Consider the following 16,144-nt stretch of genomic DNA (forward strand, 5'->3'; position numbering starts at 1 on the left):
CTTATACTAATTCTACTCAGACTTGGCGTTAGACTTGGCGTTAGATGATTAGAAGTACTGTTAATGTGTCTCCATTTCAGGGACTGGCGCCATGGCACAATGGGTTAATCCTCCACCTGTGGTGCCGGCATCCCATATGGGCGCTAGTTCTAGTCTTAGCTGCTCCACTTCCAATCCAGCTCTCTGCTATGGCCTGGGAAAACAGTAGAAGATGGCCCAAGTGCTTGGGTCCCTGCATCCACATGGGAGACCAGGAGGAAGCTCCTGGCTCCTGGCTTCAGATCGGCGCAGCTCCAGCCATTGCGGCCATTTGGGGAGTGAACCAATGGAGGGAAGACCTTTCTCTCTGTCTCTCCCTCTCACTGTCTATATCTCTAACTCTTAAATAAATTAATTAAAAAAAAATGTGTCTCTGTTTCAAAGGATATTCCTCCAAGACTCATTATCAAAAAATGACCTTAGACCAAGGAACACATTTTGGAGTTGGGCAAAAATATACCAAATGAACTATTCTAATCTTTCATCATCGCCCTAAGTAAAAAGGGTATGAAACAGATAAAAGGAAAAAAAGAGAAAAAATTTTGTCAAGAAAAATGGAAGGCTGAAAATTAAGAATTAATTTTGTGTTACTGGGCATGTCAATCAACCTCTGAATATTATTTTCCCTAAATGAGGAAGGGTTGACATCTTGAAATAAGTCAAACATTAGCAAATCCTTTTATTCTGTTGAATTAAAATTATAGAAAAATCTTTTATAATGGAACTTAGCCTTTCTGAAGTCTTAGATCTTTATGAAAATCTATGCCCTCACCTTAGAAAAAGGCTGACACAAATTCAAACATTCTCATTATATTATATGATGTTTAAGAATCCCTGAAGATCATCCATGAAGAGTAGGCTAAGAATCCTTGTGTTTCTAGAAAATTCTACGTCTCTCTGCTTTAGAAACAATCTATGCTTCATATACTCATTTATATTTTTGTGACCTAACCTGTCAGATTTCCTGCTTAATCCCAATCTGACTCATTTCAAAAACAAAGGAAAAAAATGAAGTTTAAGATTTTTTTAAAGATTTATTTTATTTTATTTGAAAGAGTTACAGAGAGAGGTAGAGACAGAGAGAGAGAGAGAGAGGTCTTCCATCTGACGGTTCACTCCTCAAATGGCTGCAACGGCTGGAAGCTGTGCGATCCGAAGCCAGGAGCCAGGAGCTTATTCCGGGTCTCCCTTATGGGTACAGAGGCCCAAGACTTGGGTCATCCTCTACTGCTATCCCAGGCCACAGCAGAGACCTGGATCAGAAGAGGAGCAGCCGGGTCTGGAACCAGCACCCATATGGGATGCAGGTGCCGCAGGCCAGGGCTTTAACCTACTGTGCCACAGTGCTGGCCCCCAAGATTTTTTTTAAAAAATTAAGCATCAGTATTGTGGCTTAAGGGTAAAGCTGCTGCCTGCAATGCCAGCATCCCATATGGGAGCTGGTTTGAGTCCAACTTCGGATCCACTTCGGATCCAATTTCCTGCTAATGCGCCTGAGAAAAATAGCAAAAGACAGTCTTAAGTGTTTGGGTGCCTGTAACACATGTGGGAGACCAGGAAGACTCTCTCAGCTCCAGGCTTTGCCCTGGCCCAGCCCCCAGACTTTGTGGCTATCTAGGGAGTGAAGCAGCAGATGGAAGATCTCTCTCTTCTCTCCCTCTCTGTAACTCTGACTTTCAAATAATAAATAAATCTTTTAAAAAATAAGTTTTTAAAATTTGAAATAGAACAAATTTATCTTGTAAAAAAATAGGTATTTTAAAAAATAAACACTATTAAACATTATTAGATTCTATAATACTATAGAAAACTCTTTACTGATCTACTCTACTCTAGTGACCAAAACCTTGATTGCACTTGACCACATGAAAATGTCCTACTTTAATGACACAATTCAGCTCTGAGGAGAACTACATGAAACTTCAAAGAAGATGCACTGAGATGAACTAGGGAAGATGGTCACAAAAGGAAGTATCTGGAAAGATACAGATATTCTGAAGGGTCTCAGATCAAATTAATAACAACAAATACTCTGAAAATGTCTAAGAGTTAAATATGTATTTACCTTTAATAATTTTAAAGAAAAAAAATCCTGATTAAATATAATTCATTTTCATATACCTTTCTGTCTAATCACAATTGAGAGACCCTATGACTGATAAGCCACTATGGATGATTTCACACTTTTTTTTTTTTTTTTTTTTGACAGGCAGACTTAGACAGTGAGAGAGAGAGAGAGAGACAGCAGAGAGAAAGGTCTTCCTTTTCCGCTGGTTCACCCCCAAAATGGCCACTACGGCTGATGCGCTGCGGCGGCACCGTGCCGATCCGAAGACAGGAGCCAGGTACTTCCTCCTGGTCTCCCATGCAGGTGCAGGGCCCAAACACTTTGGGCCATCTTCCACTGCCTTCCCGGGCCACAGCAGACAGCTGGACTGGAAGAGGAGCAACCGGGACAGAATCCGGCACCCCGACCGGGACTAGAACCCGGTGTGCCGGTGCCACAGGCAGAGGATTAGCCTAGTGAGCTGCAGCGCAGGCCCTGATTTCACATTTTTTAGAGAGCAAATACAAAATGTCTTACAATTTCTCCAACACTTGCCATTTGTTGATTTATTTATTAAAGATTTATTTATTTATTTGAGATACAGAGAGAAGGAGAGAGACAGGGAGAGAGTGAGAGAAAGAGAAGGAGAGAGATAGCTTCTGTCCGCTGGTTCATGCCTCAAATGGCTGCAATGGCTGCAGCTGGGCCAGGCCGAAGCCAGGAGCCAGGAGCTTTCTCTAGGTCTCCCACAGGGGTGCAGGGGCCCAAGGACTTGGGACATCTTCCATTGCTTTCCCAGGTCATTAGCAGGGAGCTGGATCAGAAGTGGAGCAGCTGGGACTCAAACCGGCACTCATATGGGATGCTGGCACCGCAGGCAGAGGCTTAACCTATTATGCCACAGGGCCTGCCCCAATAAATTTGAAATTAAAAAAAATAAAAACTTTTTACTGTCTAATTTTCAAAGCTTTTCATGCTAGGTCTCTTCTGTTAGGAAAAGAACCTGAGCCCAAGACATGGGAATATAGTTTGAAACTGTGAGAGCAAACCAAGATTTTCTGTATATAATTCATATAAATATAGCAATTGTTCCATAGTTTAGCCAAATTTGACTTTAATAAAAAATAGTGGTAGCTTTTTCTCCCTGAGCTGAGTAAACTGATACTCTGAAGATACACCTTGTTATTTCTGTGACCACACATCCATACACTACCAGGCTAAAAATATCTCCAAGACTGAGAGTCACAAGCCCATAGGATGCAAGTCTAGCACCCAAAGTCCCCAACTCCAGTCCAACTACATTTTTCTCAGCACCAAAGAACCATCACAGTCACCCAAAACCACTTGCAATAAAACTTTCCCACCCACCACTCCCCAAAACACACACACATGCCCCTTGATGTTTGAAGCCACTACTGTTCCCTTTCCTGGAATTCTCTCCTTATCTGTGCAACTACCAGCAAATTCCTGTTAGTCCTGTCAAATATCACCTCTTCAATGATGCCCTTTAGACCACTCAACACAGAGCTAACCATGCTTTCCTGGGTTCCTGTTGGACTTTCCATAAATGTCTATTATAGCAGCTTATCTCACAAGAACTGTATCATTTTGTTTGTTTGGTCATCTTCTTTGCCACAGGACCATGAGTTTCTTCTCAATGTCAGAAACCTCATTTTATTTATGTTTATATTTTAAGGTCCTACAGTACCTGGCAAATGGTTTTACAATTAATGTTTGCCAAATAAATATGTAGACCTAACTCTTCCCTGGTTTATTTTTCAGGATAGCACTTATAGCTTCCTAACGTAATATAATCTACTTTAAAAATATTTTTTTTTCAGAGAGACAGAGAGCATACACCTATCTTTTGCTTTAATCCCTAAATGATTGCAACAGCCCAGGGGCCAAAGCTAAGAGTCTGGAACTCACTGCAAGTCTCCCATATGAGTGGCAAGAACTCAAATACTTGAGCCATCACCACTGCTTCCAGGGTGCGCATTATCAGGAAGCTAGAATTATGAGCTGGGAATCAAAAACAGCCACTGCAGTATGGGATGTGTGTGTCTTAGCTGCTAGGCCAAATACTTGCCCCTTATTTTCTTTGCTATCTTTGAGTGGTTTACTCATTGAAGTATCCTAGCACAAGGAACAATGCCTGAAACATAACAGATACTCAATGTTTACTGAATAAAAGAATGCAAGAAACACTGTTATCTGGGACTCCTTTGTTCAGACTACTCAATGTAAAATGTAGCTTTTCCCATCACAATGTTTTTTAAAAAGAAATAAATTCCAGTACCCTTGCAAATGGCAGTAAATAACAGTTTCTTTAAACTTTGAAGAAAATTCATAGTTTACTAATATAAAAATTCTAGATACTCATAGGTAAACTCATGGCTTTTTAATTTTTAATATTCCAGAACACTGGTTTCAGAAAATGCATAAAAGTTCTTACCCATCCTTGGTTTGATCAGCTACTCCTGCCAAGAGCTGTACAATCTTTGGATTGCTATTTGGGTCATTATATAGTCCAAGATAGCGTTGTACAAAGTCTTCTGGGGTCATGTAATGTTCTCCATCAACCTCAGTACTGGCATACTAAAAAACAAAACCAAAAAAAGGGATACTGGGCAATTAAAATTATTCAACACTATATTTTTTTGTGAAAAGCTACATTAAAGATTAAAATCAAAATGAGAATAATAAATGAAGAATTTTTCTCTATATAGTAAGAAATTAAACATCCAGAGTCTGATTTAAAAACATTGCAGAGTACTAATATATATACTCTAACGGAATGAACTTTGGAAACATTATGCTAAGTAAGAGAAGCTAGACACAAAAGGCCACATAGTCTATGATCCCATTTACATAAAATGTCCTCAACAGGGAAATCCACAGAATCAGAGAATTGTGGTTACCAGGAGCTAGAAGAGAGTTATGGAAGTTAACTGCTTAACAGGTAAGGAGTTTCTCTTTGTGGATGATGAAAACGTTCTGGAATTAGATAGTGGTGATGGTCATACAACATTGTACACACACATACATACACACACACACACACCCTCTTGAATTTTATATTTTAAAATGGAGAATTTTATGTCATCTGAATTATATTTCAATTAAAAATACACTAATAGGAGCCAGCATCGTGGCATAGCAGGTTAAGCCACTGTTGCCTGTAATGCTGGCACTGGTTCAAGTCTCAACTGCTTTACTTCCAATCCAGCTCCCTGCTAAAGACCTGGGAAAGCAGCTGAAAATGGCCCAAGTGCTTGTGTCCCTGTCATCCATATGGAAAACCTGCAAGAAGCTCCTTGTTCCTGGCTTCAACCTGGCACAGCCCCGTTGTTATGAACCAGCAGATGGGAGATCTCTCTGTCCCTCCCTCTCTCTGTAACTCTGCCTTTGAAATAAATAAATAAATCTTTAAGTGTGTGTGTGTGTGTGTGTAAGGGAAAGGATATAAGAAAAATCGGGAAAAGTGAAAGGGTAACCAGGACCTGAAAATGTGAAAACAGCCTCTGTGGATTTCTAGAGCTTCCTGTCTTCAAGAATAAATGTAAGTTGGGGGAAAAGACATGGCATAACCTGCTGAATCTTAGACGGGAAATGAGTATCTTTCTCTCTCCTCCTCTATCTCTGCCTTTCAAATTAAAAAAAGGGGGTGGGGAGCAGCACTGTGGTGTAGAAAGCTGAGTCTCTAGCCAGCAGTGCCAGTATCCCTGATGGCTGCAGGTTCAAGTCCCAGTTGTTCCACTTCCAATCTAGCTCCATGCTGGTATACCTGGGAAGGTAGCAGAGGATGGCCCAAGTAGCTGGGCCCCTGAACCCATGTGTGAGACCTGGAAGAAGAGCCTGGCTCCTGGTTTTGGCCTGGCCCAGCCCCAGCCATCACAGGCATTTGGGTAGTGAACCGGCAGATGGAATCTCTCTCTCTCTCTCTCTCTCTCTCTCTCTCCTCTATTTCTGCATTTCAAATAAATTCAAAAAGAGAGAGAGAGAAAAGAAATGAGTAAAAAGGCCACAACAAACAAGATCTTCCATCACAGGTATTTGTTCAAAGTTCTAATGGCTGGAAAAATATTCTTTTATGTCGATAATGTTTTTAATAATTACAATACTGGTCTATCAGAGAAATGTATTATTTTAAGGGTTTTATGTTATATGGTATGACCAAACATGAACAAACAAAAGCCCTCCTCTTTGGAATACAGCAAATCAATTTAGTTACTCAGTCAACCAACAAAGCAGTAGCATGAGAAAAGTTCTCAGAACTAAAGACTGCAAGAGCTCACTAAACACTAAGCACACAAACACACACACACACACAATCCATAGCAGGCCCATCATCACAAAATTGCAGAACATAGGAATCAAACTCTGCAAAGTCTTAGGAGAGAGAAACCATGTCACATACAAAGGATCGTGAACCAGGGGCATCGTGTTCCTCAATAGCAACCTTGAAATCTTGAAGACAATGCAGTAGGCCTTGAATATTTTGAAAAATGACTGCAAAACTGGAACTTTACACTGAACAGAGCCAAACTTTTGATCAAATGTGAGGTCAGGTTAAAAGTACTTTGAAGGGCCGGTACTGTGGTGTAGCTGGTAAAGCTGCCGCCTGCAGTGCCGATATCCCATATGGGCACCGGTTCGAGTCTCGGCTGCTCCACTTCTGATCCAGCTCTCAGCTATGGCCTATGAAAGCAGCAGAAGATGAACCAAGTCCTTGGGCCCCTGCATCCGTGTAGGAGACCTGGAAGAAGCTCCTGGCTCCTGACTTTGGATCGGTGCAGCTCTGGCTGTTGCAGCCAATTGGGGAATGAATCAGTGGATGGAAGACCTCTCTCTCTCTCTGCCTCTCCTTCTCTCTCTGTGTAACTCTGACTTTCAAATAAATAAATAAATCTTTAAAAAATAAAAAGTACTTTGAAATATCACTGTTCTCAACACTTTTTTCATTCTTCATGGACTGTTTCTCAGAAAACTATAGGAGAATTTGTTTTAAAAGAGAGGGTTAACCAAGTAAAAAGACAACATGGGATCCAAGAAACAGATGACCCAACCCAGGGAAGTAGCCCAGGGAAATCCCAGGACAACTGTGCTCCCCTCCTCCATAGAACCTGGTCCTGCCCAGGGCACACACAGGGCTCCAAGAAGCAAAGCCAGTAGGGAAAAGTAATGCCAGATTATCCAGGCCATCTAGCTATGTGGAAAATAACATTAAGGAGAGTTTAAGTCTTTGCTCAAATATCACCTACACATTGAGACCTATCCTTATGACACTACTTAATGTTACAACTCATACCTATATCTGTATTCTCAAATATGTCTATGCTACCCTGCTTTTTTCCTTAGCACCTATTACCTTCTTATTTATTAGGTGTATTGTCTATTTCCCAACTACGTGTCACAAAGGAAAGAATCTTCGTGGAGTTCGTTTACTGATGTATTCTAAGCAAAAAGAACATGCTCGACATAAGCAAGTACTCAGTAAATATTTGTTAAGTTAATGAGTTAGTAATAGATGGATAACAGGTAAACGAATAACTGAGCAAGTGAAAATTTTGGAAATTTTTACTCTGTGAAAAAGTACTTTTTTTTTTTTTTGACAGGCAGAGTGGACAGTGAGAGAGAGAAACAGAGAGAAAGGTCTTCCTATGCCGTTGGTTCACCCTCCAATGGCCGCCGCGGTAGCGCGCTGCGGCCGGCGCACCGCGCTGTTCCGATGGCAGGAGCCAGGTGCTTCTCCTGGTCTCCCATGGGGTGCAGGACCCAAGGACTTGGGCCATCCTCCACTGCACTCCCTAGCCACAGCAGAGAGCTGGCCTGGAAGAGGGGCATCCGGGACAGGATCGGTGCCCCGACCGGGACTAGAACCCGGTGTGCCGGCGCCGCAAGGCAGAGGATTAGCCTAGTGAGCCGCGGCGCCAGCCGAAAAAGTACTTTTGCTTCCAAAAGTAGAAAATATTATCATAATATAAGTCTTGGTTCAAGATAAATAGGACTACAATCAAAATAATTAAGATACCAAATGTTAATTTAATAAAAATTATAAATATACTGAAATAAATGGAGGGGAGTGTAAGGAAACTAAGTCCTCAGGTACTGCCATAGTAAAAAAAAAAAAGTCGCCGGCGCCGTGGCTTAACAGGCTAATCCTCCGCCTTGTGGCGCCAGCACACCGGGTTCTTCGGGGCGCCGGATTCTGTCCCAGTTGCCCCTCTTCCAGGCCAGCTCTCTGCTATGGCCCGGGAAGGCAGTGGAAGATGGCCCAAGTCCTTGGGCCCTGCACCCGCATGGGAGACCAGGAGAAGCACCTGGCTCCTGGCTTCGGATCAGCGCGGTGTGCCGGCCGCAGCGCGCCAGCCAAGGCGGCCATTGGAGGGTGAACCAACGGCAAAGGAAGATCTTTCTCTCTGTCTTTCACTCTCACTGTCTACTCTGCCTGTCAAAAAAATAAAAAAAGAAAAAAAAAAAAGAAGAAAACCTTGAATGCTACACTGCATAGTCTGAACTTTATTTTGCGAGCCTTAGGATACCATTAAATATTTTAGAGGAAGACAGTCATGAACTGACATGGTGGCATTGTAAAAGAAAAGAGAAGTGGAGAAGAGAGGAACTCACTAGGAGACAGGGAGACCAAGTGGTGGTGATGACAAGGTTCGGGTGAAAGAGGCTGAGGACTGAACAAGGCAACACAAGTGAAAAAGGAGAAAACAATTTACTTCACTTGTACAAAAGCATATACAGTGAAAAGTCTTTCTGCTACCTTTTTCCCCTGCTTAATTCCCCACCCCAGGAGTAAACAATTTCTTACATGAGAGTATTTAAAAAGTTTGTGGAAATGAATTAAAAGACAGCTTATTTTGGTGCAGAAAGTTTCTGAAATCCATATATATGAGGGGTCTTCAAAAAGTTCATAGAAAGTGCCTATTATGGTAGATTTCAACTTTTGCACAAAAATAAGCTTACTTTGAATTCTGTTTTTTCCCCCAGACTTTATGAAGTACCCACATTAAATGTTCTGGAGATAGCTATGTATAAACAAGCAAATTATATACAATGAGGTGCCTACTGATGACATTTCAGTCACAGCAGACCATATATACAACAGTGGTCCCGTGAGATTATATTGCTTAGTGGTATCTCCGGCATGCTAGTTTGTGTAAGTACACTTTGTTATTTTGAAATTGCCTGATGATGCACTTCTTAGAATTTCTGCTTGTGGTAAAGTGATGCATGGCTGTATACACATGCTAATTTCTCATCACATTTCCTTTTATACAGAAACACTGGCATACTATTTGTACTGTTCTGCACATCTTGCTTTTTTCCAATTCAATCCTCTTGAAAAGCAATTTAGCAATATGAGGGCACTTCAAAACATTTGTGGAAAATGAAATTTAAAAAAAAAAAAATTGGGGCCGAGTCTGTGGTCTAGTAGTTAAAATGCCCACATCTCATATTGGAGTGCCTGGCTTCAATATTGGCTCTGCTTCTGATTCCAGTTTCCTGTTAACGCAGACCCTAGGAAAAGTGATTATGACTTGACTGGGTTCCTGCCACCAATGTGGAAGACTCGGACTGAGTTCCCAGCTTTTAGCATCCGCCCCACCCCAGAGCCACTGCAGGCACTGGGGACTGATCCAACAGAGGGGAACATGGGAGCATGCATTCTCTCTCTCTCTCTCTCTTTTTTTTTTTTTTTTTTTTTCCTCTCTGGGCCTCTCAAGTGCAGATATAAATAAAAATAAGTTGGGGCAGGCATTTTGCCTAGTGGTTAAGACACCAGTTAGGATGCCTGTGTCCCACACTGATGTGCCTGGGTTAACTCCTGGTTCTAAGTCCTGATGCCAGCTCCCTGCCAATGCAGAGCATGGCAAGCAGGAATAATGCCCAAATAGTTGGGCTCCTGCCACCAACGTGGGGGACCCAGATTGAGTTCCTGACTACTGGCCTGGTCCTTGCAGGCATTTGGGAAGTGAACAAGCAGATAGGAACACTCTCTATGTCCACCTCTGCCTGTCAAATAAATAAATATAAAAGCTTTTTAAAAAAAGATGTTTCTTAGCCAGCGCCGCAGCTCACTAGAAGAATCCTCCGCCTTCAGCGCCGGCACCCCGGGTTCTAGTCCCAGTCGGGGCGCCGGATTCTGTCCCAGTTGCTCCTCTTCCAGTCCAGCTCTCTGCTGTGGCCCAGGAGTGCAGTGGAGGATTGCCCAGGTCCTTGGGCCCTGCACCCACATGGGAGACCAGGAGGAAGCACCTAGCTCCTGGTTTCAGATCAGCGCAGCGCGCCAGCCATAGCAGCCACTTTGGGGGTGAACCAATGGAAAAAGGAAGACCTTTCTCTCTGTCTCTCTCTCACTGTCTAACTCTGCCTGTCAAAAAAAAGATGGTTATCTTAGTGCAAAATGTTGAAATATATGCAGAGTTTACCATAATATGCATTTTCCATGAACTTTTTGAAGACCTCTTCATGTACTGGATGTACACATATAATTGTTTATAGCAAAACATAAAAATACTCACATCCTTTGACAAGGAATCCTGAGCCTGACTCCATTGAAAAATTAAAAAAGGAAAAACTGAGGCCAGCACTGCGGCATAGCAGGTATAGCTGCCGCCTTAGCCACATCTTCAACATGGGCTTCCCATATGGGCTCTAGTTTGAGTCCCGGAGGCTCCACTTCTGATCCAGCTCCCTGCTAGTGTACCTGGGAAAGCAGCAGCAGATGGCTGGAGTGGTTGGGCACCTGCACCCACATGGGAGACCCAGAAGAAGCCTGTGGCCCCTATCTTGAGGCTGGCCCAGACCTAGCCAATGAGGCCATTTGAGCAGTGAACCAGCAGACGGAAGATCTTTTCTCTGTCTCTTCTCTCTCTGTAACTCTGCCTTTCAAATACTTAAATTTTTTTTTAAATAGGAAAAACTAAATACAAAATGCAAATATGAAAATAATAGAGATGGAATCATGATGATCTTATTTTTTCTTCACAATTGTTTGAGTGTTCCTTTCTGTCTTTAACTAGCAGGTGACAACACAACAAAGAGAATATGAAAACATTTCACAGGTAGCATTAACAAAGTTTGCAAGTGATTGTCCATTTCTTTTTGCCAGAGGGGTTCATACTCTAAAACCTGACTACTACTGTGTACTCAGAATAGACACATAATGAAAATATACTATATATATATATATATATATATATGGAATCATCTGGATTTTACAACATTTGTGACTTTTAAAACTATCAGGAAATAGAGCAGCCTTTGCAGCACAAACCACCAAGGACACAGCAGCCAACAAGGAAAACAAATGCTTTTGTTGACATGTGCTGAAACAGGCTTTGCCAGTATCCGGGGTTATAAATGATGCCAGAGAACCAATTACCCTGAGGTATTTTGTCAGTGTTTTCCCCAGTTCTCTCAGTCTATTTTAACTTGATTTTAACGTAAGGATAGAGTGGATGGCTCAGAGGGATAAAGCATCAGTCTTCTCATCCACCAGGAGTCAGTACTTGACTTCTAAAGAGACAGTTAACTAATTACCTCATTAAATTAGAGACAATTACTTGGCAATGTCAGTTAGCTTGTTGTCTGAGCAGACAGAACCAAAGAGGGAATGTAGAACTCAAACTGGAATCTGCCCACAATCAGTCAAAATGCTAAAACAGTTTAGGTATTAAGCTGAGAGAAAAGTTAGTACCTCAAAAATTGGTGACATATTTAAGCTAAAAATATTTTTTCAGGGATTGATTTATTTACTTGAAAGGCCCAGTGACAAAGAGGGACAAACATATCTTATATCTGCCAGTTCACTTATGAAATACAAGCAATAGCCAGGGCTGGGCCAGGCCAAAACCAGGAGTCAGGAACTTCATTTGGGTCTCCCACATGAGTGGAAGGAATCCAAGTACTTTTCCATCATCTGCTGCCTCCCAGGCACATTAACAGGATGCTGGATCAGAAGCAAAGCATCTCAGACTCAAACCAGCTCTCTGAGATGGAATGCTGGCATCCCAAGCAGCAGCTTAACCCAATGAACCACAACACCTACTCCAAAACATACTTTTTAAAATAATTTTTGGGGAGTGGGCATTTGGAACAGCAGTTAAGATGTCTGCATCATGGCCAGCACTGTGGTGTCCTTTAGCCATGGCGCCAGCATCCCATATGGGTTCCAGTTCATATTCCAGCTGTTCCTCTTCCAACCCAGCTCTCTGCTAATGGCCTGGGAAAGCAGTGGAAGATGGCCCAAGTGCTTGGGCCCCGGTAACCATGTGGGAGATCCAGAAGAAGCTCCTGGCTTAGGATCGGCTAGCTCCGGCTGTTGCAGCCATTTGGGAGTGAACCAAGAGAGGAAGACCTCTCTCTCTCTGTCCATAACTCTGCCTCTCAAATAAATCAATCTAACAAAAAAAAAAAGAGAGAGAGAGAGAGAGAGAGAGATGTTTGCAGCCCCTATAAAAGTGCCTGGGGTTCAAGTCCCAAGCTCCACTTCCAATTTGAGCTTCCTGCTAATGTGTACTCTGGGAGACAACAAGTAATGGCTCGAGTACTTTGTTCCCTGACATCTGTGTAGGAGATCCAGATTGAGTTCTGGGCTCCTGGCTTTGCTGTGGCTCAGCCCTGGCTGTTGGATGCAATTTGGGGAGCAAAACAAGAGAAGGAAGGCCTCTCTTTGCCTTTCAAATAAATAAAAATAAATTTTAAATACTCTTAAATTGAGAATGACTCACTTAAACAACTTAATTACTTTTAGTGCTTCTTCTTTTAATTGAAGGGATAACATTTCTTAACAGTAAACATGGCCTAGGTAACACATAAGGCTAGATATAAGAAAATACTAAGTGGCCTTACTGAGGTTTCTTCTTTCTGCTAATCTAAATGACTTGAGTAGTTACAGCAAAAATGATAAAAAGCAATTTAAGGCCAGCACCGCGGCTCACTAGGCTAATCATCTGCCTGTGGCGCTGGCACCCCGGGTTCTAGTCCCGGTTGCTCCTCTTCTAGTCCAGCTCTCTGCTGTGGCCCGGGAAGGTAGTGGAAGATGGCCCAAGTGCTTGGGCCCTGCACCCGCATGGGAGACCAGGAGGAAGCACCTGGCTCCTGGCTTTTGGATCGGCGCAGCACACCAGCCATGACAGCCATTTTGGGGGTGAGCCAATGGAAGGAGGACCTTTCTCTCTGTCTCTCTCTCTCTAACTCTGCCTGTCAAAAAAAAAAAAAAAAAAAAAAAAAAGCAATTTAAAACAAAGCTTTGAGTCTCCCAAACAGTTATGCTAAAGTTTAGGTATTAAGCTGAGAGAAAAGTTAGTACCTCAAAAATTGGTGACATATTTAAGCTAAAAATATTTTTTCAGGGATTGATTTATTTACTTGAAAGGCCCAGTGACAAAGAGGGACAAACATATCTTATATCTGCCAGTTCACTTATGAAATACAAGCAATAGCCAAATCTTAATATATAAGATCATTTGACAGTTTCATAACATTTTCATTTTATTCCTATCATTTCAAAAGCTGACCTAAAATGAAATTAATCAAAATTTATGTTCATACTCTGAATAACTTTAGAGTTAATCATTTGCCATTTCAAAGATGTCTCTCAAGCAGTTGTAAATCCTTCTTGGGCAAGAAGTCAAGGACACATGAAAGGCACTGAAAAGAAGTAGTTGACAGTATTGGAACGAAAATAAGTGATCTATTTCCTTGCTTAAACTTTTTCCAAATACAACTCAACTATTTGAAAATGCAAAAGTGCATACACCTTTAATATTTCCACAATATTTAAATTTACATTGAGTATAGTTCACATGTGTTTGAAAAAACCTTGGCATTCTGAAACTTGAGAAATAAAATAGACTTTGAAAGATTAGAATCCTTAAACATTTGATCAAAATCACTGTCAATAAAAGAAGATTTCATATACAGACATGGATTGTAATTACACTGAACTATCTCTAGCTCCAAACAATATCACACCATCTAGAAATGTCTTGTGATCAAGCCAGTAGATTAACATGTCAAGACCTCACTTGACTGGAATAAACTGGATAGAAGGTACTCCTTTGCAATTTGCCAAATTTAACCTGAAGTGACCTTTAAAATACATGCAAACTACATTATAGTTAACTATATTAACTATACATTACAAAGAACTTACAACTGTAAATTTCCTCTAAGGAAAAAAGTTAACGTAAAATTCAGTTATTTGAATTAGTAAAAATCCAAATAATCTACATGATACAAATGATCTCTTTAAATGGTTTAAGTTCACAAAAGCAGATATTTTGATGTTTCATAGTTCTACAAGACATTTCAGAGACTATAATAAAGGAAAATTCTGATGCGAATAAAAAACTAGTTACTTTTTACAAATCATATAGCACTATCACAATCAAGAATTTTCTTTCAAGTGTACACATCAAAACTGAGGCAATATGTCTGAAAACACTATGTTTTAAGCCAAAAATTTGCTGAAATCTACTCTTCTAGATTATTTAGCATACATTTTAAAACTGTTCCTGGTACTAGGGGTGCAGAGATCAGTGTGACACAGTTCCTGCCATCAAGCAGCTCAGAGATGATGGCATGAAACTAAGTCAGAAGACTTGGGTTCAAAACCCCTGTGCAATTAATTCACTGAGAAATTTTAGGTAAAATACTCTGCTTCTCTGAGCCACTTCTCAAAAACAAAACAAAAAAAAAAAAAAAAAAAACAGGGGAAGGGGGTTACAAAATAGCTATCCTGTTGAAAAAGGGGAAAAAATAGATCCTGAAGATGGAAGTAAATGGAAATGATAAACATATATACATATGCATATTGAAACAGTTACTGTAAAACAGAAAAGCCCAAGATCCCAGTTTCTCTCCTTGCTTACTGAATTTTCCTGTTTTTGCCCTAACATGAAGCAGTTATTGTTCTAACATTTCACATCTCTCCAAACCAAAATTTCATTAGGGTTGGCTTCCAGAATTGGTCATGACTGGTCTCGGCAGCTTCGTCTCTGCCTATCCAACATGTGGCTGTAATATGAATCCAAATAAACTGTTCCTCCATGACTTTGTTCCAACTGAGATGAACTGACATTTTTGGACCTTAATGTCTTTCAATTTCAGTAACTCAAAGGACAAAGCCACATAGTTCAGTAACTACAGATATCACAGAGAACATTTCCCATACAAGAAAAATGAACTCTGAAAAACAGAAGAGGACAATATGTACCAAGGCAAGAGTGAGCATAAGAAGCTAATGCTTTTGCTGTCCTTCACTGTTACTGTGCTTTCTTCCAATGGAAGCCAAATTTAGTCAGGAATGCATGCCCTTTCACTACACAAGTACTCTGCACAAAGAGCAAAGACCACACAGACCCGACACATAAACCTGGGTACAGCAGCCCAGTGTGAAATTCACTTTATTTAAGAATGGTGGCACCATTGAAATCAAAGAGTATTCTATCATAAATAGCAATTTAACGACAGAAAAAAATGCTAAACACATAGGACCACATCTTTTAGTTTTAGCAACTTTACTATGCCATATTATTTTTTAATAGGGATTTTAATTACCAATGTAAAAATGTTCTGATAATACTAAAACCAACTACATATGCATCTTGGAAAAGCAGTTTTGTTTTGTTGTTGTTGAAACATTTATTTATTTATTTGAAAGGCAGAGTTACACAAAGACAGAGACAGAGAGAGAGAAAGAGGTCTTCCACCTGCTGGTTCACTCCCCAAATGGCCCCAGTGGCCAGGACTGGGCAAGATCTCTCACGTGGGTGCAGGGATCCACACACACTTGGGCTGTCCGTCACTGATTTCCCAGGCACATTAGCAGGGAGCTGGATCGGAAGCAGAGCAACCGTCTCAAACTGGCACCCATATGGGATGCTAGCGTCTCAGGCGGCAGCTTTACCCTCTACACCACAACACCAGCCCATGGAAAAGCAGTTTTACACATTTAATTTTAATTAGCACCTACAGATGCATACTTCTCACACTAGAAACAGAATTTGCTTGATTATGCAAAGAAAATTCTTCTGA

At 41.1% G+C, this 16,144-nt stretch overlaps 1 protein-coding gene across 1 annotated transcript in view; it reads right to left on the bottom strand.

Moving 5' to 3' along the window:
* The window catches only part of SLC25A12 (solute carrier family 25 member 12), a 98,159-nt gene that overhangs the window by 68,092 nt on the left and 13,923 nt on the right, over positions 1-16,144 (bottom strand). Inside the window, exon 3 of the mRNA XM_062187798.1 lies at positions 4,542-4,684. Coding sequence (XP_062043782.1) covers positions 4,542-4,684 — 143 coding nt within the window. The remainder of the gene's footprint in view (positions 1-4,541; positions 4,685-16,144) is intronic.

The sequence above is a fragment of the Lepus europaeus genome, chromosome 1, assembly GCF_033115175.1.
Source record: "Lepus europaeus isolate LE1 chromosome 1, mLepTim1.pri, whole genome shotgun sequence".
Lineage (NCBI taxonomy): Eukaryota > Metazoa > Chordata > Mammalia > Lagomorpha > Leporidae > Lepus > Lepus europaeus.